A 27,058-nucleotide genomic window follows, 5' to 3' on the forward strand; every position below is an offset into this window, starting at 1 on the left:
GCATGCTAAATCACAATATGAAAATGATACCAGCCAAGTGATGCGGGCCCGTCTTTTACAAAATTTTACGGCATTCATCATAATCTTATTGAACAAAATACGTCGCACTGCCTCTGCCATTTTTTAAGGGGCACTGATTCTGATAAAAGCATGCAAAGCTCCCGAATGCTGCATTTAACAAAACCTGCAACCCGTTTCCCTGAGCGACACATGCACTATGTCAACAGCAAAGATTTTGCATATTAAAACATTTCATGAAGACTAAGCGCCACTTTATGATCAATATTATCTGCACTTTGGCACAGTTATTCCTGATTTGAACACACAGCAACACGTCACTCATGCTGTATTGTACCTCTTTGCCAAAAACACCAGCAAGCTGGCGTTTTTTTAATGATAATAAACCAAAGAACTTGCAAGCAGAATCACGACACTAAGACAACAACGCACTGTATTTATTTACAACAACCGAGGAATGGGCATGACAGAAAAACACGTCAGCTTGTATACAAGCACCGTTTTTGCATTTCCAGAAGAGTACTTGACATTCCAGACTTAATAACAAATGAGTGGATGTAACAAAAAAAATAAAAAATTAAAACTTATCTAACAAGCAAATTCACATGAGGAACCAGGTAACCGTAACAGCTAACCAGTGAGAAATGTTACAATACACACACAAGAACAATATTTTGGCATCGATGAGGACCTAAGAGATGATAAAGTATTTCATTGCTTTCTTTACAATCGGCAGAACACAAGAGTCAAAATAAAAAAGTGACAAAAACGCGACTTCACAGTACAAAATCTTGTCTTCACAAGGTCAAATGGTAAACTGAGAATACTCTTACATCCAGGATGTCCTATCATGAGCAAAAATTAAGAGACCCTTCCAGCACGTGCCGATTCGTACCAAACTACATGCGAGCGCTGCCTGACATAGTCATCCTGAAGCCGAGACCAGCACACTGCAGCGCACTGATCTCGAGCAACGCAGCACGAGCACTGCGCCGGTCTCAGAGCCAGGAGTGCTTCGTCAGGCAGCATTCGCATGCAGTTTGCCGTGGATCGGTACACGCTGGCAGGGGTCCCTCAATTTTGCTCTCAATAGTACAAATGGTGCCATTTGTGTTCTGTCATGACACTGGTTTGCTTGAGCTGATCTTCAGTGGAGGAGCTGTAGTTGCTCATATTGCTCTTGCTGTGTCTTACATATATATCAATATCGTTAACTTAAACTTCACATGGGCTACACTGTGGCCAAATGCATTTTGTATGCCTCTGATGGCACAGCTTTGCAGTCAATGAAAGGAGACAAAAGAAATGAAGATTGAAAGACAAAATATGCACACAAATGCCACACTGAACCTTCGATGGGATCTATTCAGAGCTTGTCACAGTCCAAAAGGTGAGGCAAGATCTGTTTCCAACAATAAGATGGTGTTACTCTAACAGGTACAAGAGCTGCACAGGAAACCAAACTCAGCACATTGCACATACTCCCATAGGGGCACCCCTGCCCCCACTGCACCGCCACGCCTGCGCGGCTGAAAAGAGAGATCTTTGATGAAGGGACAAAGCGTGTGCACTCTTTGGTGACGAAGACTGCATCGTGTGGTGTTTGAACAAAAGAGGCTATTTCACCTGCCATTGAGGCAAGCCTGTAGCCTCTCCAAAGTCATACTATCCAGTGCACAAAGGTCAAAGTCAAAAGATTCCTCGGTCATCTTGTAGAGACCGGTGCCCTCCACGAGGTCCACAACTGCCTGTAGCCGGCGTGGGTCATCCAGGGTGAGGATTTGATTCTTGAGTTCTCGCAGCTCCTCCAGATGGTCCATGGCAGACGCTGCTTTTTTGACAGGAGCAGGGAGCTCACGAGTCGGCGTGGGTGATGCTGATGGGCTCGACAGTGGTGAGAGGAGATCTTCCTGCTCCATTTCCAGCATGAGGGCATTCAGTGGGCCCCTCACAGGGGCTGTTGCCTTGGGACTGTTCGACTCCTCAGATGGGACAGGTGGTGGGGCAGCCTGATTCAACGCATGCACCGGGCTTGATTCACAAGTTGGCACCACGGGTGGTGGGGAGGCAGGCAGAGGGAGCAATGGCGATGGAAGTTTCTCAGGCGGCTCAGGTGGCTTCCGATCGAGAGGTTCAGGTGGTTTCCCGAGAGGTTCGGGCGGCTTTCGATCCAACGGCTCTGGGGGCTTCTTAGGAGAGTCCTTGGGCCGGTGAAGCTTGGAAGAGTCTCTTTTCTTTCGCTCCGGCTCCTGTAGTCGTGGCTTCTTAGGAGGAGGTGGTGATGGAGGGCGGCGAGGTGCCAATACACTCTTTGAACTTTTTGAGGAGCTAGCTTCCGCAGGTGCAGGTGGTGGCAGTGAAGGCTGCTTGTGGAATGCCTCTTTGTGTGAATTATGCTCCTTCAAAGAACGCTCCTTAGAGCTTTTGTCTTTGGACTTATCCCTGTGCTTCTGAGATGACTTCTCTGTTCGCCTAGACTCCGTTTCTGACGGCCCCTTGACATCAGGTAATTTAGGCTCAGTGGGCTTTGCCTCCACCTGTTTTGGTTCGGGAGGCTTCGGTTCAGCTCCCTTATGTTCAGCTCCCTTATGTTCAGCCTTATGTTCAGCTTTGTGTTCAGCTTTGTGTTCAGCTTTGTGTTCGGCTTTGTGTTCAGCCTTGTGTTCAACTTTGTGTTCAGCCTTGTGTTCAGCCTTGTGTTCAGCCTTGTGTTCAGTCTTGTGCTCAATCTTGTGCTCAATCTTGTGTTCAACCTTGTGCTCAGATTTGTGTTCAGCTTTGTGTTCAGTTTTCAGTTCAGCCTTGTGGTCTTGCGGCTTCTGCTCAGGTGCCTTGACATCAACCTCTCCTGTGGAAAGAAGTTTGGTGTCCCGTGACTTTTCTCTGTCCTTGTTTTTCTCGCGTGAAGGGTCTTTATGCCGCTCCTTGTCTCGAGAGCTGCTTTTGTGCTCTTTGCTGCCAGATGAAGATGGCTTGTGTGAACTGCTACTGCTGCCACTGCTACTATGACTTTTGCTTGACTTGGATTTGGACTGGCTGCTTTTTTGCTCCTAAAACATAAAAACAAGAAGAGAGAAAAAAAGCAACGTTAGGAAAATGTCAGCAAAGCTGACATCCCGTAAAGTGCCAGATGATGCCCATCACAGAAAAGAATTTACTGGACACAACTGTCATCTGAGCCACACAAGCTGCTTTCACCTCCAATACCCAGTACTGAAACAGCAGCTTGTTTTTAATGCTAAGAGCAAACAGAAAAGAATATTGCCTGTCCTCCAACGCCAAGCACAGTGTAAACTCAGAGTAGCTATGGCGTCTCTTATTTTCAGACAAAGCCAAAGTTTCTCTAACAATTTAGCATCCTGAGCAAGCTTTATGAGAATTATACTGAAATCTGAATTTTACCGGACAAGTAGCCTCAGCAGGCTAGTGAGCTGGCAGTGTTTCCGAAGGAAAACAGCTGAACAGAGGGCATAGAAAACAGCAGCTACAATGAGGCCTCCTCGGAACATCACCTCAGTGATTTCACGTGATTACGCACCACTTTCACCTTATGTCAAGATGAGTTAATAAAGAGCTAACTGCTTGAGGCACGCCCTCAAAACACAGATACTGAAGTCTTAGTTAGCACTGCTTTATCAAGCATTACCTTACATGTTAGCCGACACTGCCCTAATGCCATTTTACAGAGACATTAGTGGCTCACATCACCTGATTCCGTCCAGCACGGATGCACAAAAATCTTATGAACAGTTGATTGCTTCTCCTTCACAATGGAGAGAGAGCTCTGCTGATAAACAGGCTCATACACATTGTATGGGCCTGTTTGCTGGCAAGTCACAGTGCCTCTACTGTGCTGGTAGCCTTTCATGCAAATGGTAGATAGCAGTGCCTCAAGCAAGCCAAACTGTTCATCATAAATTATTCATTTTAGGCTTCTTTTAAAAGTGAAACCAGAAAAAATCACGCACAACAAGCTCGAAGGAAAAGAGATGCATTGCTTAAAAAGCAAAGAGCCAAAAAGTCGACCTTGGTATGTTAAAATGCCAAATAAAAATGCCATCATATCACTAAAGGAAAGGAGGTGTGAATCAAACGCTGGTCAGAATCCTACTGATGCGACTAAGGATCGGTACAGCCAAAAATAGTACTGCCAAGGTCTCTGGCGGATTTTACCAGCAGCAATGTCACCAGCAACTGCTACGTGAAATGTAGATCTATTGTCGGTGTTCATTCTATGCGATACCGTAAATGTATTCCAACTGCAGATTCGGAGTGGTGCGCCCGCTCCGCAATAGAGCACCTGAATCTGGCAGAGAGCACCCACCGCAAATTCATGTTAGGAACACTTCTGCTCTGCCCGGAGCAAGCAGGGTTCGCTCGAGAAGTACCAAGCATTCCTTGTGCTCTCCTGTGTGTGACACATGCTATGGAACAGCAGACTTCAGTTGAATCCTCAGATTTCGGCAGAGCAGTCTGGGCTGCTCCCAATCTGCTATTAGAATGAACGATCCCCAATCCCAATCTACCATTGGAACAGACTGGCTCTGAAAAGCACAAAACGAAACTTGATCCAGAAGTGCTCCAAACCTGCGACTGGAATTCACATGGATTCACAGATATTTTTTTTTCATTCCAGACAGCAACTGCAACTCTGAAGGAATGTTCATAAGGTTAGAGTATGTGCAAAGGCCAGAGAGGCCAGCAGTTACACAGATATATGTAGAATGCAAATGGCAATGTGCACAAAAAGAAATGGTTGGAAATGAAAGAGAAAAATGTGCAAGTTAGAAGACATTACCTTAGTGCATACTATCCTTTAAGGCGTCTTTGGGAAAATAAAGTATTTTATACCCCACAAAAACTAGTGCTCGTGGGCAATTCTTTTTTACACCACAAAACAGAAAATTACTAAACTCTCGCAATAGCTTTTAGAATAATTCAATTTGTAGTCCATTCTTGGGCCAGAAGAAAAGCGCCCAATTTCTAACCCCTGAATTTAAGAAACAATAAAACTGCAACTGAAAGGTCCGAGTAAAACAAACGAGACTTAACATGCCAGACTTCCTTGGCAACCCTGTTTCCTTTGCTACAATCAGTGCCTTAAATTAGGTGCTCCTGCCAGATTATAACTGGAAAGAAAACTTAATAACAGAAAAACAATCCCTGCCTCCACAAACACTGCTAAAACATATTAAATCAAGGATTCCCAGAAAATCAATGCTAATCCATGCTGCCTTTACCAAGAATCATGTATGCTAATAACTCAGGAAAGGTGGGAAATAGCTCTTACAACAAATGACTGTGCTCATTAGCAGCCAATATCTTATAGCTATTTGGAAGCACCAGCCATTTGTGTAGTGCGGCAAAATCTGCCACATGCCATCAAAGCGGGCACCACTTGGCAGCGGGGAGTTCAACATATCCCATTTTCTGGCTTGGTTACTTCTGGCCGAAGAAGCCCATAACGTTCATTTTGACCTTTTTTCTTTCATTCCCCTGATGTGGCCAACTAGTCTCTTTTGAACGGCATCATCTTCACCAGGCACCAGCAGGCAGGCATCCACTGCTACGTATGTTTCTATCACCCAATAAGGCTTGAGAAAGTGTTCACATTATCCTGAACCGTAACGCATAGTATACAATGCACTCTGCCAGAGAAATTCTTAAAATTCGTATCATTATGAAATTTGGATCAACCATGATAGTATCATAGAGATTCAACTGCATGACTCCAGAAGAACTGCAATATCCATTCCCCACAGACAATATCGGTGATTTTTACGATCTAGTGGGGGTATCTCAAGGGGTCCAATGTGGCGGCGTTACTGAAGACTGCATCAGGGTTCAGCGCAGTATAATCGCACTTGTTACAAAATTGCATATTAAACTTGTGCTTCTTAGCGGATGGTGGCGACCTCATGTGAGCCAACCAGTCTTTCAAGGGTGTTAAAGGGAAGCTGAAACACTTTTTTGAGGATTTGGCAAGATTAAAAAATTGGAATGTATGATGCTTGTAGTCTAAGCATACCAAGTTGTTTTGTGCTACCATTTAAAGCGATGACGTAATCGCCAATTAAAGTCACAACGATCTTTTGGCTTTTCTTCAAATCATTAAAGGTCTGTGGAGAAGCCTGCACACCACTGCAGCTTTATTCAAAGATTACGTCAACATTCTAAACACTAGCATGAAAAGACTTCAAATTCAAAAACCTCTTGTGTTGCCCTTTAAGGAATAAATGAGAGACAAGGACGAAATCACTGTCTGGTGTTCGAAAATTAACGGCGCGATAGCAGAGTGGCAGACTGTCCATGCGTATTTTGGAGGAATTTAACCCCTCCAAGACCCCCCCCCCCCCCCCCCAAGACATCGACAATGATGACCTTTGCACAACGGGTGAATGATAAACAAGTGCAATTTTTTGCATTCAGCATCACGGGTAAGCAAAACACAGCATTTGGCAGTTTGTCATGTTGCTTTGTAGAAAACAAGCTAAAGAAACATTGCGAGTAACTGGCACTTAATTTTGAAATAATAAATATGTGCCCTATCGCATTTTTTCATGGTGATAAATTTTTTTATCCAATAGCGATTATAACTTTGAATATAATTTCTAACCATGCGCACAGCAGGAAAGCGAGAAAAAAAATGTCACCTCTTTCCGTGCATTGTCTTCTCGGAGCAAGTAATGGCACCTTGTGCTCAGAGTTTGTTTATAAGCAGTGGACAGAGGCGTGTAATGAATGTAAGACCACCAGATACAATTCTTTTCAACCAATTCTATTTGATTCTTGCCATCCTCCCATCTGTCTGACTGACTCAGACAGTGACTCAGCAGTGTGGGCATGGGGCAGTCAAGGTGCAAAAAGATTCAAATGAAATGGAATTCCAATTAAATCATTTTATGACCCTGCTGCCTCGCCTTCATTCATAACAAAGCACCATATAACTACACAGCATGCCATAATGAGGCCTAAAATTACAGAGACAGTCAGGCACAAAGCACTTTGCACTCGAAATGTGCTAGTTAGTCATGCATGCTCAGCTATGCTGCTTAACAAACAGCATCTGGTATTTACACAGGCCCTGCTATTCCAGGTAAATCATCTCTCTAGAAAGTACAAGGTGGGTGCCTGACAAGAACTGAACTGAAATGGCCCTGCAAGTTGTAGCATGGAAGCTTCCTGCTCCCACTGTTTCCCTTTACTGTTGTCAGCAGGAAACCAATGCAGTGGCAGGTAGTGGTGCTTCTATCTCGTTAGCATGCAAGCATCCAGGTAACATCACAATTAAGATGTGTTTATACAGCATAACTCAGATAACAATGTCTGAGTGTGCTGGCAAACCATTCAGGCAACAAAATAAATGATGTGGCCCCACGTGCACCAACTCTTCTTAGACTAGTTCACAGTGCAGTCACAGAGTAGCGTCGATTTCATGAAAATCACCAACACCCACAGTCCTTATAGACAACATGTAGTCTCCAGAATAAAATAAGATACAAAAAGAAAGTCAAGCATTTGCAGCAAGCCACACACCTTTCCTTTAGATGGCTTCTCAACTGGTGCCTCCTTTTTAGCAGCTGGAGCACTGAATAAGTCGGGAATGGGGCTGTGAGGTGATGGATGAGTGGAGGATGGCCCTGGTGGGTGTTCCATGGGTGGGCTTTTGACCATATCCTGGTTATAAAGCAAACAGAAGCAAACAACAACCACTAAGTACAGAGTTAATCAGGTCACACACAAGGCTTAGCCACTATATACACAAAACGTTGAAAACCTTCAAGCCCAGAACGCAAACCCAAGTGGCTGTAGGGTACATGAAGGCACAGCACTACAATTTTGCAGCAAAGCAGAACAGAAACCGCTTTCTTCGTGAAACAGGATTTCTCACGCAAGTTCCCAGTCTTTCAATGCTTCATTGGCCTAGATGGTAAGGCACAGATTTAAAACCAACAAAGGACTCGTGCGCCATTACTGCTAACTATATTTCACCTCACTGAAGCTCAAATATATGGTTACATACTTGGATAATGCGAGAGGTTATCGTCGAGCGCCAAGCCCAATGATCATGTGTGTTCTGCAAGAGAGAGCACACTTCGACTACCTCTTCATCTATGTGCCACCTGGCACCTCACTTCAGAAGAAAAAGAAGAACACCAGCATAACGCTCATAAAAGCATAACAGATTTCTCTATTTATATTTATCAGCCGCATGAGATAAACCTGGATAAATTTTCTCCTGTTTGGATCTGCACCAAACCCTGGCCAATCCCCCACCGTGGGTATGTGCAATCGCTTTTATGGCAACAACAACAACGCTCAGAGAACAGGCTCCCAATCCCCCACCGTGGGTATGTGCCATTCCTTCAGAGGCAACAACAACAACAGGCTCCCGGAATGGGAGACCGACCACCAATTTTAAGTCTAATAAAGAATGCTTTCATCTTCATAGAACTTGGCAACACAAGTAGAAAAGGAAAACAAGGAAGTTATAAACGAAGCAAGCTTAACTGCCCCACAAAGAAAAAAAGAAAAAGCCCGATTTATTGACATGCCCTCTTTAGAAAGTACAACACGCACAATCTCGGTGTGGCTGCATCAAGACATAGGCTATAAGGCACCCTCCATAAGGTCTTCACAATTACAACTGCTGATGTGGTGCAAGACTTTGTGCGGTTCAAAATAGTCGCCAAGCAGATATTCAGACAAGCCTGTGAACAAATGAGCATCTACGCCCTAAACTTGTCGACACCTGGCTGGTAGACAGTTCGTCTGCAGGGACGAATATAGTGAAATTCATCTGCATCTCACTGCTGCATGATCATAGTTTATTTATAGTGCACTATTTTCAACACATTGTGCCTACACTGCACTATGCCTGTGCAATTTGAGGCGCTTACCAGGAGCATCTTGTCAAAAGTCAGGAGGCCAAAGAAAGCTGCTGGATTCGTCAACAGTGACTGCAATTGACTAGCAAGTATCTTAGAAATAAAAACCACATCAAGACTGAACTCAGATTGAAGTTTCTCCATCAAGTTTATTATAAGATTGCAGTCAGCTGTGGCAGCGATCTGTTGAAGCCATGTGTGTCATCTTGTTGAGACAATCAAAAAAAAATCTTTGAACAGCAGTACAACCCCAATATTGTTGGTTGTTTATTTATAATAAAATGCTAGAAGAAAACCAGAGATGTGATTACTATATAATACATTAATTTCTCTTTCTTTTTCATAAAATGGCACTTCACAATTGGTGCTGATAATGAGTTGTACTTCCGGATTTCTATTCTTGTTTGTATACACTTGAATCCTTATTACGTGATACCCCTGCATTATGTCCTTTAATCTGCAGTCTACTTTCTTGCCATTAAGCTAATGTAGCCTATGTTTGTAAAAAAACAACTTATGCAGTGCTCTTGAGGCAATATAGGTAATAAGTAATTAAACAAATATGGGAAATTTGACAAGCTTCCTCAGCATGTTGAGCATTTTGCTCGGTGTGTGCAGTGATGACATAGTTGGCTTCACGTGGAAAGACGAGATGAAATGGTGCAAAGTGCTGCAGCACGGCTATGTTGCAAAGGCATTTGGTGTACCAAAGGACTTCATCCGAAGCTTTGTGTGGGGAACCCTCATATGCTGAGAGCATGCCAATGATGGTTTTGTTTATAGTCTTTCTGTCTAAGTGCAAGTGATAGGCAGTTGTTTTGAAATCCATGCAGCCCAGCTTGAAAGTGTTCACCAGCTGTCTTTAAAGCCATCCATCTGTCAGTTGTCATGTATGACGAGCATCATGCTGCAAGACAATGTTGTGACTTAAAAACTGCACAGCCTGAGATGTTGAGCCACATGGTAACACCTTAGTCTTGACTGAATGGGGAAAGTATAGTCAGTCATGAATATTATCCACTTGTTCATAGCTGGCAACAAAGGGTATGGTCCCAGAAAGTCCAAGCACACTTGAATGCTAGAAGCAGCAGGCCTTGGTGCAGCAAGTTTAGGTCAGTAGCACATCCAGTGTCCATGAAAGACCCGGCAGCCACAAGTGGGCCATCTTGACAAAGCAAAAATAAATAAATAAATAATTACAGACGTTTTTGGCACAACGTGCAGGCAGGCTTTGCTGTTCAAGCTTGCTTTTCCTTATAGTATAAGATGCCCCTTTTAAGAGAAGAGGTCACGTTTAGAGAAATGTGCCAAAGTTTAGAGGCATTTTGGTCTCTCTAAATTATCGATCACAAAGTGCATTTCCATGTCAGCTAACACCTGCTTTGTGATCACGTCTGGTTCTCCCATTGCTCCAAGGAAGCCACTGTCGTCCTCCGCATTTTAAACATCAAGTTCACGAGGTGTGAGCAATAGCATGCCCGTGTCTTCATGCTGACACTCGTGGCACTCCGATATGGCTGCCATTAGCTGGATCTCTTTTTTGCTGCTAGCAGCACAACGCATGATGTGATGCATCTTCTCTGCTTGCTTGGAAAGGCGCATTATGTCTTCAACCGCATTGTGACGTTTTCATTCTGCTCCTGAACACATGACTTGATCACAAGCTCAGCTTGTTCACAGCAACCTGTGCAAGTGTACGCGTCCAGAAGTTTGAGCACCATCCTCGAGGCCGAAATAGATATTCATCCATCCTTGCTGCACCGTATCAATGGAAGAATGGAGCAGCATGACCAAAGTGATTAAGCCAGTCTTCAAGGTCTTTAAGACTACTCTGGGGAGTGTAGTGGGCTTGCATTTCGCTGTCCACAGCTGTTCAACCAGCAGTCTGCATTCTCCCTAGGAAATATTCCAAGATCGGCGAACAGTCATTGAAGTCTGTGGCAGGTGCGGTGAGCCTGGGTGTCAAACAGCACACGGCTGGCATTCTGGATTGACCGAGATGCAGACAGCCATTCCACCAGTTCTGTCATGCACCTGGAGCACACAAAGGGATAATTCAATGCAGAGCACCAGGATTGATGGTTGCATGCATTCAAAGGTAAAATAAATGCACACTTTTGCTACCTCTTCTTCTAGGTACCATCTGGCAAGACCAGGCAGTGACACGTTGGCAGACAAGACACCCAAAGAAAAACATAAGATTAAAAAGAAAGAGTAGGTATGGCAGAGAACAGTGCTACCAAAACATCCAAGCATGTGACACCAGCCACAGAAATGCGCACACAGACAGTAGCAATAAGCTGGCTGAGCCCGTTGCCTTTTCCAGTATTTACAAATACTGTGGCCTCATACAAGATCATTGCAGGGTGGTTATATAACAAACACACACACATACAATACACAGGCGAATTCATCAATTGAAGTGTAGCTGCAGACATTCTTCAAGAAGTAAAAATGTATTCTGTGTAACAGCCTCATGAATAAGATTCTGTAAATCTACAATTGTCCTCTGAAAGAAAGAAGAATGCACAAGACAGTCATTTCGGGCATTTAACATGCCTGTGTCTCGCTTCATAACCCAACAAATCAGTAAAAATATCCCAAGTTGACAAGTTTCAAACAAAAAAAAGGCCACACTTTCATAAAACCCCCAGCCTTTCGTTGAACTAGTACTTATATCAGCCACAAGCTCGTACAAGGTGAGACATGTTGCTGTTTCTGCCACATGTCATAGACCTTGAGAGTGATCATTTCTGGGTGGTTATATTCCATGATCTTTAAAAGCAGCTGAAATGAGCTGTAGTCAGTAAAAAAACACTAGCATGCCATGAGGCATGCTGCATCATTACATGACACCTGGATATATCAGTGTGAGATTGAATAACACGCCAACATCCATCCTCCACATGTTTTTTGAGAAGCCAGCCAAAAGCAGTGAATGTTGAAAGGGACAAGAAGCATCAGAGGAAAAAGACAATGGCAGCTTTTACACAGTAAACCTGTTATGCAGAGCCCTCCAAAGTGGATTCAGAGTGTAAACCATCAACATCCACTCACTTGACCAGCCATGTGAGGTCACCTGTCATCACGTGACCGTGCGCTTGTTGCGATTGCTGTGGTAGCCTAGGCTGTCACAAAGTCTTTAGATCGTACCCACTGGCAACAGATAACCAACAGCACAACAACAGCTCTCGCTGAGTTTAGTGCATTAGGCAGCAGAGCGTAAGCAGTTCGCAATTTGGCTCTCAACAGCAATTTCTGCAGCTATGGCTGCTTTAGGAAATCAAAAGAATGAGTGCAGTTTGAAGTACACCAAAACGTCATTATTTGAAGTCACTGAGACCGAAAACAAAATATTTCAATTAAAGGAGTCCAAAAAACAAAATGGGAGCCAGGTAAGAAATTTGATATCGGAAACGCACTACCTTTAGCGGCGGAAATTTGCGATTACTTCAGTAATCAAAGATGCCGGCAACCTACCACTCTAACCATGCCACACCCTACAAAGAAAACATAAGCCGGCACTGAGCACAGTCAACCCCTCAAGGACACACAGCAAGAATGGTTGCGTCGCGGGACATGCGCTAACGCTGCTAGAGGTGAGAGGCACTTTTAGCATCAACACTGCTCTGCACCGCTGCCTCGCGGCTCCAAACAGCCTTCAGTTCACCGGCAGTGAAACTGAGATAGGCATTCCCGTATAACACACCACATTGGCATTGGCAGTGGCAGTGGTCACGGCGACATCGATTTAATATACTCTTCCTGTACTATCGCAGAATTCCGCCGAGATTTTCTGCCGACGCAAGCTGCATCACCGTCAGCGACGAAGAAGAGATAGACCCGTTTGGCGGCGCTACCACCGCCAGACCGTGGATAAAAAGCGGCGCTGTGGCATCTCGGGGCACATTGGCAGCGGCAGTGGTCACGGCGACATCGATTTAATATACTCTTCCTGTACTATCGCAGGCTGGTGCGCCCCTTTTATTTTTCCTTGCATGCCTATTGTTAGTCAGCTGTCTGACCGCTGCTGCTGCCAAGTGTGTTACAATGGCTGGTGATGATAAAGAATGTCCGGAGTGTCAGTCAGGGGTAGATGATCAAAATGGCGTGTCTTGCAGCGTATGCCACACTGTGTTTCATGTAGGCAAATGTGCAGGTGTGTCTGAAGCGACACTGAAATCTAAAAATGACTATCGGAAAACCTGGAGGTGTCCTAAATGCAGAGGACTAAAATCCAGCGCACATGCGCCTGAGAAAGCTGCAGAAGAGCCAAACATACAGAACATGTGGCATATGCTGCAAGCCATTGACAAAAAACTTGGTGTTATTGCCGCTGAAACGTACCGTTGACGATATGAAAACAGCTGTGCAATTTATGTCTGATCAACTGACTGGTTTAGTTAACCGTGTACAAAAAAACGAGCAAGATATCACGGAAATCAGAAAGAGAGTTGAAAAACTAGAAGGAATAGAACCTACTGAATCCCTAGTAACTCAGCTTGCCGAGTTGGAATGGCGGAATAGGCGAGCAAACCTACAGTTTCATGGAATACCTCAATCTGAAAAAGAAGACTTATTGGAAAAAATTAATGCCATCGCTGCTATGATTGAGCTCCCAGAACTAACCTGTGATGACGTGGACACTATACATCGGCTGCCCTCGAAATCAGATAAGATTCCAACTATTATTTGCCGGTTCACAAGACAAAAAACCCGGGACCTGTGGTGGGCAAACAGGAATAAGATAGCAAATCAAGGTAGCAAAGTGCATGTGCTTGAGAACCTGACCAAAAGGAGCCGCGAACTGCTGAAAAAAACGAAGGAATGGGCAAAACAACCGGACTTCAAATATGTCTGGCACACAAATGGAAAAATACTGGTAAGGAAATCTGATGGCGCATCAGCGATAGTCATTTCAAAGGAAAGTACACTTGACACACTGCTTTAGGGGCTAGGCCCTTGCTCAGAAATGCACTTTTCGCACCCCTGATGGACCTGCCCCCCCCCCCCATTTTAAACCAAAGTCTCAGTTCTTCCTGCCATCTGCTGTAAACACTGCGTCTGCTCAGAAAAAGAGCCGCATGTCTTTTTTTCACGTCAACGCACAGTCCCTGAGCAACAAAGGTGACGAGTTCGAATCTTTCCTTTCTGCACTTAACTTCCACTTCAACATAATAATGGTTACTGCAACTTGGTACCAAGATAGCGGTGAAGCCTTACATTTGCCAAACTACACTACATATGTGCAAAATCGTATTGATAAACAAGGTGGGGGCGTGATGATAGCGATAGAAAACAAATTTAAATGCCGCCTTCTTGTCGATTTCACGTTAACTCATGACTATGAAATACTGTCCTTACAAAGTGGTAGAAACGTCTTTTCTGTATTTTACCGACCTCCAAAATGCAACTTCTCGAATTTTGCCTGCTTCCTTGATGAATACCTCCAATGGGTCACAGAGAACAACCTTAACCTTGTTTTAGGGGGTGACATTAACATAGATTTTCCATCACAATCAGTTAATAAGTTAGAGGTTGAGTCGATATTGGAATGCAATGGCTTCATTAACGTTATAAATGTCCCCACACGATTACAAGCAGCAACAGCAATCGATGTCTTTTTTACTAACTGCCCATCGAATCGCCTGAACTCTGGAGTAATTAATGGCCACATAAGTGACCATCTTCCAATATACCTGGTCGTCGAGAGTACCCCCTCTACTAAACATCGTATGCCTCCAAGTATTACACACCGACGTATTAATCATGACACACTAAATCACTTTAGGGCAGCCCTATCAAATTTTGACTGGAGTGTTGTGCAAAACAAGGACCCAGAAGATGCTTACAATGTCTTTATTACCATATTTAAATCCATATATGAACAAAGCTTTCCTCTCGTAACCTCAAAGAAACCCCGCAAAGCTCGCAAAGCATGGATAACCGCCGAATGCCTCAAAATGATAAAAACAAAAACAGACCTTTACAACAGTTTTATCCAAACCAGGTCACTAGATGACCTTCAACAATTTAAAACATACCGCAACAAAGTTACGTATGTTCTTCGACAGGCGAAAAAAGAGTACATAGAAAATCTGTTCAACCAAGACTTATTAAAAAGGAGCGATCTTGTGTGGAAAAACATCAACAAAATTTTAAATCGAGGTATGTACAACTGTTCCTAGTGCACTTGAAATTTTAGTCAACAATGAAACAGTGAGTGGGAAACGACTAGCAGATGATTACAATAACTATTTTGTGTCTCAGGCAGACGTGAGCTACAATTTTATGAACATGAAGTGTCTTGACTCGCGGGTTGTTTGCAGTGCTTTCTTGTCTCCAACTGATGGGAACGAAATCAAAAATTGTCTTCTAGCTTTGTATAACAGCAAGTCGTGTGATATTGATGACCTAAAAATTTCACCAGTAAAATATGTCGCTGATGTAATTAGTCCTGTGTTAGAATGTATTTTCAATAGCTGTATTGAACACACAGTGTTCCCTAAGAAAATGCAGTTTGCCAAGGTCACAGTTATTCACAAAGGTGGAGACAAAAACAGTCTGTCAAATTATCGTCCAATATCTATTCTACCTGTTTTTTGAAAGTGCTTTGAAAAGATCTTGTTCAACCAGATATCTAGTTTTTGTGACAAAAATAACATAACACCCAGTTAGCATGGGTTTAGGAAGAACCTTTCGACGGAAACCGCGCTGCTGACACAAAAAGAGCTAATTTTAGAGTGCTTCGAGCAGAAACTTCTCACTCTTGGCATATTCATCGATTTTTCAAAAGCGTTTGACCGCATTAACCACAGAATAATGTTAACTAAGCTCGAGCATTACGGTTTCCACGGACAGTTTCTTGACATAATTCAGTCTTACTTAAGTGCTCGATCGCAACAAGTAAAAATAAACAATGATTTATCTGATATTAGACACATCGTTTCTGGTGTCCCGCAAGGTAGCATCTTGGGACCATTGCTGTTTCTTCTTTATGCTAATGACATCGTCTGTATTAGTAATCTTCCAACCTTTGTGATTTACGCTGATGACACCACTTTATTCTTTAGAGCTGCACAGCTGCCAGATCTTGAGAAACAAGCCACAAAATGTTTACAGTCACTCCAAGAATGGTCTCAAAATAATTTATTAAACATAAACACTGCAATAACGAAGGCCGTGCTTTTCCGGCCTCGTAACAAGTTGACAAATATGCCACCACTGTGTTCAAGGATCGGTAAGTCGCTCATCGAAACGGTCCCTGCGGTCAAAAGTTTAGGTGTTATTTTTAATGAGCATTTGAGTTGGAATGATCACGTTGACAAGGTGATGAACAAGCTGTCAAAGGTTGTCGGTATTTTGTGTCGACTGAGATATTTCATGCCGAAGAGTATCAAGAAAATGTTGTATAGTGCACTTTTTTAATCTGTTGTAAATTATTGTTTTTTGGTATGGGGTACCACGTCTTTTACAAATATTAACCGCTTGTATCTTCTTGAAAAGAAAGCTGTTCGAAATATTATGAATGCTCCTTGACTAGAACACACCGATCCGTTTTTCAATGAACTTCGAATCATCCGTTTGCCACAGCTGTACGAAGTTTTACTTCTACAACGGTATAAAACCGGTGTTAATCACAATAATTGCAATATGCTAAATCTGTCAGGATTACAATGCAATGAGCCAAAGTACACTACACGTGCGACACCCAAATGGTATGTGCCTAGGATGCGAACAAATTATGGTTATCAAATGTTGAGCTACACTCTCCCACATCAACTAAATAAGGAGTCCGAATTGATGTACAGCTAATGCCACTTTTGTTCATTTTCTTTTTTTTTATCCCTGGAAGTGCTACCATGTTGTGTACCACTGCAATGCCCTTGTGGGGTGCGTCGGCCTCGTCAAGCCTTCCCAATAGCTTTTTGTCGGCGCACCCAACATCGTCATGATGTTAAATAAACATGATTGATTGATTGATTGATCTGGAATTAACTGGGCTGGTGCAGGCCACTGGTTCGAATTATCCTGTAAAATCTACATTAGAAATTACGGGCTACGAAAATTCTTAGAATTGTCCGGGATTTTGCATTAACCGAGTTTTGAATTATCGAGGCTTTACTGTACATTTGTTTACTTGCCTGTTAGGCGACTAAGAACAGAACTGTGAAGCATTGTTCCGCCTCAACATGACAGTGCCCCAGACCAAACTGCTGACAATAGGGGAGACGCCATCAAGAGAGGACTAGAGTGAGGTTATTCACCCACTTGACTGCAGGTAAGGCAAAGCAGGTACAGGGCTATCGGTAAAGCAAAAGCTCTGCAAGAGTGAAATCCAGAAGCCGACAATGCGTTGAGAGGCGATGAAGGGCTTAAAGTAGTGTGTTAAACACACTACCAATGCTGGCTCACTGCATAAAATACCAGGAGAGCACTTAAAAGAAGATGCAATAGTCAAAAATGTTCCTTCACTGTTGAGTGTCTCAAAAGCTCTTTGACCCTCACATAGTAGGGTATACGATTTCATAACCCTGTGGCTGCGCATACTTAACAGTGAGCGTCTGAATAAGCAGCTAAGAGAACATGACAGGAAAGCAACAGAAAGAGCCAATCATTATGTGGAACTTGTCACAAGAATGAGTGATGTCCATTCCTGAGCTCCAGTAGATCGACAGGCACATGTGACATACATAACCAGTGTGATAAACTTTCTGCATGAGTGCGTCATCAAGACAGCGATTTAGTTCTCTGAATGGTGCACAAATATCTTGGCTCCTGTGTCTTCCTTTATGTCTTCTTTGCACTGCGCGACCGTTTCGAGCATTTACCCCCCAAAATGTTTTTTTCAACTGTTTCTGCGATAAGATATGTCCAGAGAGAGAGAAAAACTTTATTGTTGGAGATAAAGTCGGGGCACGCCCCTGGGTCTCCGCACGACCCCACTGCACTCAAGTGTTTATGTCCCTAAGGTCCATAACACTGGCAGCCCGGCCGGTGGCGATTGTCTGCACGGCCGGTGGAGATTGTCTGCACGGCCGGGTCCTCCGAGCGCAGCAGGGTCTCCCAGGTCTTGAGGTCCTCTAGGCCGTGCGGGGGAGGGACCGCCGGGCAGAGGGAGAGGATGTGGAGGGAAGAGGCGAATGGTTCTGGGCACAAGGTGCAGGCAGGAGTGGGGAAGGAGGGGTGATAGTGGGCTAGGGTCAGTGGTGAGGGGAGTGTGTGTGTCTGTAGTTTGCTCCAGAGTGTTGCGTGTTTGTTATCTAGGGAGGGGTGGGGCGTGGGGTAGAGCTGGCGCGAGGCTCTGTAGGCCTGCGTGATCTCGCTGAACGAGTGCATTCGCTCCCTCGTGAATCCCCGATCCGAGGCCACCTGAACCCGGTATAAAGAACCTCGGGCTAAAAGGTTGGCGGTTTCGTTTCCGGGATTCCCGGAGTGCGCAGGCACCCATATAAGCTCTACATGGTGGGGTGGGGGTGCATCGGGCGAGCCCAGTATGCCAAAAGCAGGGACGTGGACTCGGCCTCGCGCAAAATTTAGAATTGCAGTTTTAGAGTCAGTTAAAATGTACTGAGCTTCCGTGCGGGTGATGGCAATTGCGATGGCGGCTTCCTCTGCAGCCTCTGGGGTGGTGTCAGGGGGGGGGAGGTAGTGTGAGGAGGGCGGATGAAGAGCAGTCCACCACGGCTGCAGTTGCTTCGTCACCCGTGCAGGCGGCGTCCACCCATACGGTGTCCGGCTCGGAGCCGTACACTCGGTGGAGTGCCTTTGCACGGGCTCTGCGGCGCTGCTCATGGTGGGAGGGGTGCATATTTTTTGGCAGTGGCTTGATGAACAGCTCTCGGTGAAGGGATCGAGGAATGGGGAGGAGGGTTGGGTCGTTGGCCGGTATTCTGATATGTCCACAATTTTCAGAGCTCTAAACCATCACTTTAGAAAGGCGCTTTAGGAGGTCACAATACATATTCTAATGCAGAGTTGAATCATGTTTACAGCCCTAAGCAAGTAACACGATAGTTTACTGCACCCATCCCTGAAATGGTGCAGTTGAAAAGGTGAAATGGTGTGTGAAAACCCTGGTGCTGTTCTAACCCATCACTCCTCTACAGGTATACCTTCTTTTTTAAGTAGAGGCTCTGCAAGAAAAGCTTACCATCTCCTGAATAAAATGGTTAAAATTTTCAGCAAAGCACTTACCACAGCCGCAATGTTGTCGCTATAGTATTAACTCCTCAGCGCACATACTGCATAGCTTTGCAATGAACCATAGAGGAAAAAATGCCGGAAAAGCTAGCCTTTCCACGCAAAGCACAACTGCATCCAAAGCAAGAAGAAGCAGATGCATAATTGTTCGGCCCGCTAAAATAACCACAAAGCTATCACCTAAGAGACAAAGCACAATAAAGTGATTGATAACCTCAGCTGAACAGGTACTCATAAACTACTCATCACAAGTGCGATGTAGTGGGGCAACCAATGTGGACTGAAATGGAAGGGCCGTGCTAAGCTACACATCATATTAGACGAAGGTACTTCCACTTAGCCATACATATAACTCAGAACGAACGATCAAACTTAATGCATATTGACACAAAATTCGGAGAGAATGAATGAGCTTGGGAAAGACTGTGCATCCTGGACTGTGCTCAATTCCACAAAGCATATTTGCGCATAGCTCTGGCAGAACTTCAGACCCCCCCAAAAAAAGGACAATAATTCAATTTCTGCCAAGTCTGCAATGGCAGAGTCTGTCTGTCTTAAGGAAATGGTTACCATAGCTTTTATTGAAACTGCCACATCCAGACCATGCACTCAACAATAATGAAGAAGCCATGGGTGTTATGGCTTACGGATGGCAAAAATTCAGCTTCTTATCGCAGAACACAAAGTGATATAGGTAGTCTTACACTTAGCCTACAAGTAAAGGCAAATTCATTATTATCAAAATAAACAAAGGCAGTGGGGGGGGGGGGGGGTTTGCTGTTTTTAGAATTTTCTGATTCGCCCACACACTACAAATCACGTTGGCAAAGAAGCAGAGAAACACTAGGCAGCTGAACATGAATAAATTTAAAGTGGAAAATTTGCAATTGAAGTAGCACAAGCAATCCTCAGAGCTGTGCAGAGATACATATTGCCACTAAAGATATCGAGATTCACCTGGACTTATCAATAGCCACATCTCTGACTTCGCATTAGCTGCATGCTGCCGAGTGATTCCCAGGGCAAATAACTCATCGGTCAGCTGTGACACTTCCTTATCTGCACAGATGCCATCACTAAGCCAAAACAGCATTTTATAATGACAGAGTGCCTTCAGTACTGGCAAAAATTGCATGTATGTACAGTACTCACGGATTGAAATAGGACATTCGGAGCGCGTGGCCGTCGCTTCATGGAGCGCCGCCCGTAGACGCTCATGGAACCAAGGTGGTGCATTGTGGTATGGCATGAGAGGGAGAACATCTACAAAGCAGAATTGTTCCTTCCAGTAGCCAATCAGCCGGCCTGTGGTTTACCACATGCCTGCGTGGCACTGCAAGGCTAGCGCTCCGAATGTCCTATTTCAATCCGTGAGTACTGTACATATACGCCAAGCCTTCAGATGTTCAGCTAGTCCAGATGTCATTTATGTAAGGTGCAAGCAAATGGCACCCACTACTTTATATCCTTTTACCCTTTTATTGGTCCTCAGAAAAAAACAAAAACAAATGAAAGACAGAGGGAGCCCTGACCAGCAACTCTTTACCGGGCTTAAAGCCAATACAAAAAAAAAAGAGCTAAACGCTAAAAAAAATGAGAGGAAAGCAGGGGAGTAAAAACAAACAAAGAAAAAGCGAAAAACCAAAGTCACAGAACAGTCAGAGGCACAGACAGAAAGTCAAAGTACAGAACAGAAAAAAGGGAAAACCACAGGCACAGCACAGTGAAGGTCACTGTTACAGCTGCTCTAACTATACTAAGATTCCTTGCTCTCTGAACAGCTACTGAATACCCTTCTTCAATTCAGGCTATGTCAGAGGTATGTGGCCACTCTCCAGTATTGGACAGCTAAACGAGACCAACCTCTCACACATTGTCAATACATATTCCACTTGCTGCTAGTAAGACAACCTGCATCCTGTAGTCAGCAGTTCATAACTGTCATATATTTTTGAAAGCTACTTGCATGAATGCCGTTCCTCAACTACTTTTCCTGTCATCAGTCAACCATTATGGGCCATCAGTATGACGACAAGCTATCTCAGCATTATCATGTAACAAGAACTAGGACCATTACGAGAATTAGAAAAATAAGTTACATATATTATTCACTGCATGAGAGAGGCCAAAGGGTGCTTACGCTTGCCATCCGTGGCTTCTTGTGGCCTTCACTTTTTGATCGGGCAGGTGGGCCGCTGTTGCGTGAAGGACTGCTTGGTGTGGGCATGCCGCTCGGAGGTGCAGGTGATGTGTTTGAGCCAGCACGGTTGGCCTCTGTCTGGAATGCCGAACCAACTCGCATATTAGTAACATGTTAGGTCAAACACATTTATTCGCAAGAGAGTCTTCATGAGGGTGGATGATAGCACTAGTTGGTACTCTCTCGACACTAAGGGGAATGCAAAAAAAAAACCACACACACAGACAAAGGGATGACAAACTTGTTTACGTCTGTCATCATTTAGTTTGTGTGCGAATTTTCGTGTTCCTATGATAATGAGCAAGTGATAGATTTACATACTACCATGTCATGTTCTTTGCAGAACAAAACAATACAAAAAGTACCTCCCAATGACAAAGTGAAAAACGTGCTGAAACTCCAGCTTGCATAACATATATGCTGGACTTTGGTAAAACAACGATGCAGAGAGAGTAAAAAAAAAAAAACATTACTGATCAACAGAGGTGTACTCTTGTGCTGCTGCAGATGCCCTGTATCTAGTTGAATTGTTTAAAAAATCTTTAGAAAGCTGTGATTTACCTCTTGACTGGACAACCGCCAATGTCGTTCCAATATATAAAAGCGGTGATAAAAATAAAACATGCAACTATCGCCTCATATCTCTGACGAGCGTGTCTTGCAAAACACTTGAGCATGTCATATATACTAAGTTAATTCGCCATCTACAAAACACTAACTTTTTCTGTTCAACATAACATGGATTTAGGTTCGGCTTCTCATGTGAAAAACAGCTCGTAGAATTCACCCACGACATTTCCATTTCCTTAAATTCCGCTGGTCAGATAGATTGTATTTTTCTAGACTTTCAAAAAGCGTTTGATTTAGTTGCTCACAACCTATTACTAGAGAAGCTTTCACATTTAAATATCCCTACTACACCTTTAAACTGAATAAAGGCATATCTTGTCGGAAGAAAGCAATGCGTAGTTTACGACGGAATCAGTTCTGCAAGTGTGGGCGTGACTTCATGTGTTGCGCAGGGATCGGTTTTAGGTCCTCTTCTTTTTCTAATATTTATAAACGATCTCACAAGCAACATTTCAAGTAAAATCAGACTTTATGCAGGCGACTGCTGTATCTACCGCAACATTTCTTCGGAAGCAAATGCAGCTACTTTACAACATGACCTCAACTCCGTGTTCTCTTGGTGCGAAAAATGGAATATGGCGCTAAATCTCTCCAAATGTAATCTCACCCGGTTTACGAAAACGAAAAAATTTTTCCAAATAGACTATTTTCTTGACAGCTAAGACATATCTGCTGCTTCAAGTACTTGGCAATCTTTTTCTCGGCTGACCTTTCATGGAATATACATATCAATTATATATCGACTAAAGCCAGCCGCACATTAAACTTCCTCCGACGAAACTTTAGGGATGCACCAATTCCACACAAGGAGAAGTTATTCATGTCCAACGTACGCCCTGCACCTGAATACGCTTGCACCGCTTGGGACCCGCATACTAAACAGAATATTGAGGAACTGGAGTGTGTCCAAAAACGGGCTGCTAGGTTTGTCTCTGGCGATTTTAATTTCGAAAAAGCTCTTCTGGTTTGCGCAACAAGTCGGGGTGGCCGTTACTTGAAAAAAGGAGAAAATATTTGAGACTCTCTTTCTTTTATAATGTGCTTAATGGCAAAACTGTCATTCCAAAAGAGAAATACATGAGCCAAGTTACGTTTCCGCCTGCACCGACCACCCACTAAAAGTGCGCGAGTACAATTCCCAAATTGACACGTTGAAATATAGTTTTTTCTCACGAACAATACATGACTGGAACAGTCTGCCTGCACAAATTGCTGCTTCCCCTCCCACATCTTTTTACAACGCTTTGCAAAACCACCTGTTAAAATGACTGTATTAAGTCAAAATGACTGTTAGTACCACTGTTAATATCAGTGTAGCAATGTTTCTTATCCTAGTGCATTGTGTTCTAGTTTTGTGTTCCTAAAACAGTGCTGTATTTTGAATGTCATTTTCTCCGCGTCTATTGCAGGCGTGTTTGTCTTTCTGCAACATTCTTTTCATTTTTGCCTTTCCTCCCATAGTCTATGGGTTTTCTGAGTATATATGGCATCATTTGTCTCACACTATTTCATCTGTTGCTTTTATGATGTTTCCCCCCTACAACAATGCTCCAGTGGTGGCGCTGTAGGTATTTTGTATAAATAAATAAATAAATAAATAAATAAAATAGTCGTATAAATAAATAAACAACAACAGGTAATATGATGCTCACCGAGACATGCAATAAGCGAGCGCATACTGTAGTACACTTCCAAATTGAACAGCAATGTCATCAGTGCTGTACTTTGTGACAATAAGGAGATGGCTTTCTTTGCTAAAACCACTCAAAACTCCTCGCATAATACACTGTCCCTTGCTCTATCAATTCTGCCACCAGTGTGACAGTGGGAGCAAAACAACCCACACGCTTCTGCACACAGATCTGTCAGACCTTGGGCAAAAAGAATAAACGGTGAAGGAAATGGCAAAAACGAAAGGCGCATGCAGTTATGTAGAAACAGTGAAACAGTCTACCTATTGTTGCGAAACAAATGCTCCATTATTAAATTCAATTTTCTAAGAAATAAATGCCTCTTTCGTTGCAAAACAAACAACAACATGGCTACAAATAGCCAAACAGCCACCGCAGCAGCTGAGTTGTTATGGCGCTCGGCTGCTGGCCCGAAAGATGCGGGTTCGATCCAGCCGCGGCGGTTGAATTTCGATGGAGGCGAAATTCTAGAGGCCCGTGTACTGTGCGATGTCAGTGCACGTTAAAGAACCCCAGGTGGTCGAAATTCTTTGAGCCCTTCACTACGGCGCCTCTCACAGCCTGAGTCGCTTTGGGACATTAAACCCCCATAAACCATACACCCAAACAAATAGCCAAAGAAGCAATTTTTACTGAGAACGACAATGGAATGTAGTCGTTCTCAGTGTCCCTTTACACCAGGCCAGCAACTGAAGAGTACAATCCTAAGCAGCACAGCGGCAGCAACACTGCTTATCAGTCGGTGCTCACCCCGCCTGCTTTGAGTAGCTTGTGACAGAAGTCATCGGGTGGGTTGTGGAAGGTGAGCTTCTCGCACCGAATGTTGGAGATGGGTGTGCCATCCAAGGAGAGGTACAAGTCGTACACAAACTTGACCTTCTTTGGGTCTTCCCGAGTGCGGAAGTACACCTCCACAGGCATGTTGAAGCCTGCATAGCCGCTCTCGGAGACTTGGTAAGGTGGCTCCTTGAGCACTGTGTAAGGGCGAAAACAACCCATGTGCTTCATTTTTCTAACCCGTTTTGCATACTCTGGAATGACTGCGTGCATGCAAAATTGTGTCAGTTGCAATGTTCAGAGCCCTACAAAACCAAGAAACTGAAGCACATCGACATGCATGGACAGCGTTCACACTACTTCACTGTTTTCACAAGAGAGCCGTTGCGGTGACACAGTTGTTACGGTGCTCGGCTGCTGACCCCAAAAACGCAGGTTCGATCCCGGCCACGGAGGTAGCATTTCAATGGAGGCGAAATGCTAGAGGCCCCTGTACTGTGGGATGTCAGTGCATGTTAAAAAACCCCAGGTGGTTTAAATTTATGGAGCCCTTCACTACAGCGTCCCTCATAGCCTGAGGTGCTTTGGGACGTTAAAACCTCATAAACCAACCTAAACCAATCTTTTCACAACAGCAACTCAGGCCAGTTAACCAAGACAGTGCCAGCACCGACACAACGGTCAAGTACTCTCAGAAACTGCTATTAGAGCTATGTGCAAAGTTTTTTCTTCAGAACTGAAGAAACAATAAATGCAGATGACTTTTTTTATAATTCTTAGATGCACTCTTTTTTGCTGGCACTAAGTGCTTAACTCAGACATTTGTTTTTTACTCAATTTGAGACAAGTGCACACACTAGTTTATAGATCCACAGCTGTAGCAAACGCAAAAGGAATCAAAAAAGGCACATTTTTCTAGATTAAAAAGAAATGTAGAGCTGCTGCTTGCTCCACTAGCCCTCTTCTCTTTAGTGACACCTGTCTGGTAAATTAATTGACCAACCAGCCTAGTGTAAAGCTCTCATGTGGTAAAATGGCAGTCAATTTCAGTTTCTGTCCATGTTACCACAAATCAAACACAGTAAGGCTCCTCTAAAGGAATATTTACACCTGACTGTTCCAAAGCTGCGGCTGTAGTTCATAAATTTGTAACAAGTTTTAGTGAAGACACCATGTTACAGTGCTCCAGGAGGCAAGTAAATATCAGTTACACTGATAAAAAGCGTTTTTTTTTTCTCTCGAAGTTTCGGGCTTATCAGTGGCAGTTGTAATTTATTTTTCCACTGATCACAAAACACGGGCTCTGGTCACGTCGGCTGGGAAGGAGCAACCAGCGCGAAGGAGTTAAACGAAACAGCCAACATAAAACAAGAGCGACGCAGGCCGTGAGGAGAACAGACTAGGAGAGAGAGAAGCAGAGGAAGGAGTACCACGCTTGGGCTTCGGGAAACTTTCGTGCAGAAGGAAGACAACTTTGTCAACGAAGTGCTGGATATTGCAGCCCTCGGGTCCACGCACGAACACGGTCCAGTCGTGAGTGAAACCCTCGGCCGTCGGGCGAGCACGGAGCACGGCCCTGTGACCCAGTTCCAGCTTCACCTCGATAGACTGCAAGTTGGAGAGCGCGCGCTTAGTTCGGCCTGCTCTGACGCCATAGCGCGACGTCTGCATGAGCTGCACCGGATGCCGCCGCGCCGCTTTGGCGTCTCGGAAGCGATGCAACCAGAAACCGCGTGCCTGGCTACGTGAGATGCGCGCCGGTGCAGGGAACGGAGAGAGTGAAAAGGTGGCGTAGCCAGCAAGCACTAAACTGACGTTCCAAGGGAGAAGGTCGCGCAGGCATTACTTCGCACCAATGTGTCTCAATTTTCTTTTTCGACAACAGGTTTTGCGGGAAACATTTGAAGCACGATAACGAAAAATCTTAGCCGAGATGGGCGTTTCATGTAACATTTTGGCAGGTATGCTTCCGGGGATCTCACAAGTGTTCATAACGCAGACAGCGGAATTTTCGCGCGAAAAACCACTATCTGACTGCTGCATGTATGTACACAACTCATTTATCGAAACGCTGAACAAAACATGCAAGGTTTAACTTCGTAAGAAGACCGGCCGCTCTCTACTCATTATTCAAGGAAAGTAGAAGTCGGCTCTGTATTAAACAACTCATTTTCGGAACGCGATGCCGCCAAAATACTGCACCGCCTGATGAAAAAAAAGCTTGCAGTCTAGTTGTGCAAACAGCGATTAATGCAACAAATGAAATATAATCCGCACCATTTAAACGAACGACTAAAATGAAAACGGATAACTGTCGAAACGGTTACCTTCGCCGGTGATGTCATGTTGGCTGCAAACTTACGCTCACGCCGCGGCCATGTTGTTTTATACGATGATTGTTTGGATTGCATGAGCCGCCTGAGCGTATTTTAGCACTACGCCTTGAAGCGCGTTGTTTAAAAACGCTTTTGTGTTGAGTCAGGCATTTGAAAAACATTGTAATTTTAATTAATCTCACAGGCATATGCCTTTACTCTGTAAGGCTTTCCATGTTTATGCTTTTGAATACGCTCATTACAGTCGCGCAGTCGCATTACCGTAAATAAATAATTAAATATTACCGTAAGTAATCATCAGTTAGACTGATTAAA

General features: G+C 44.0%; 1 protein-coding gene across 2 annotated transcripts; it reads right to left on the bottom strand.

Annotated features, from left to right (window-relative positions):
• Positions 1–434: 434 nt before the first annotated feature.
• On the bottom strand, positions 435–26,997 carry ear (ENL/AF9-related super elongation complex transcription factor). Of its 2 annotated transcripts, XR_013313328.1 has the most exons (7): positions 26,735–26,943; positions 25,838–26,015; positions 24,381–24,604; positions 21,250–21,387; positions 7,555–7,695; positions 1,024–3,068; positions 435–968 (listed from the first exon to the last, which is right to left on the bottom strand). XR_013313328.1 is itself a non-coding variant. In XM_077657951.1 (6 exons), the coding sequence occupies exons 1-6, from the start codon at positions 26,816–26,818 to the stop codon at positions 1,641–1,643; spliced, it is 2,193 nt and encodes a 730-aa protein (XP_077514077.1). In that variant the 5' UTR covers positions 26,819–26,997; the 3' UTR covers positions 435–1,640. The 2 variants fall into 2 exon arrangements, 1 of the variants encoding a protein (XP_077514077.1); XM_077657951.1 differs by having other exon boundaries at positions 435–3,068; positions 26,735–26,997.
• Positions 26,998–27,058: the final 61 nt, after the last annotated feature.

The sequence above is a fragment of the Amblyomma americanum genome, chromosome 3 (genome assembly GCF_052857255.1).
Source record: "Amblyomma americanum isolate KBUSLIRL-KWMA chromosome 3, ASM5285725v1, whole genome shotgun sequence".
In the NCBI taxonomy this organism is placed as follows: Eukaryota; Metazoa; Arthropoda; class Arachnida; order Ixodida; family Ixodidae; genus Amblyomma; species Amblyomma americanum.

Excerpts from the sequence above, each read along its gene's own strand:
- ear (XM_077657951.1), bottom strand. The coding sequence starts at position 26,818 with ATGCAATCCAAACAATCATCGTATAAAACAACATGGCCGCGGCGTGAG. Across the intron at positions 24,605-25,837 it reads TTTCCCGAAGCCCAAGCGTG|TGCTCAAGGAGCCACCTTAC; the intron begins GTACTCCTTCCT and ends GCCCTTACACAG. Across the intron at positions 21,388-24,380 it reads AGCTACTCAAAGCAGGCGGG|ACAGAGGCCAACCGTGCTGG; the intron begins GTGAGCACCGAC and ends TCGGCATTCCAG.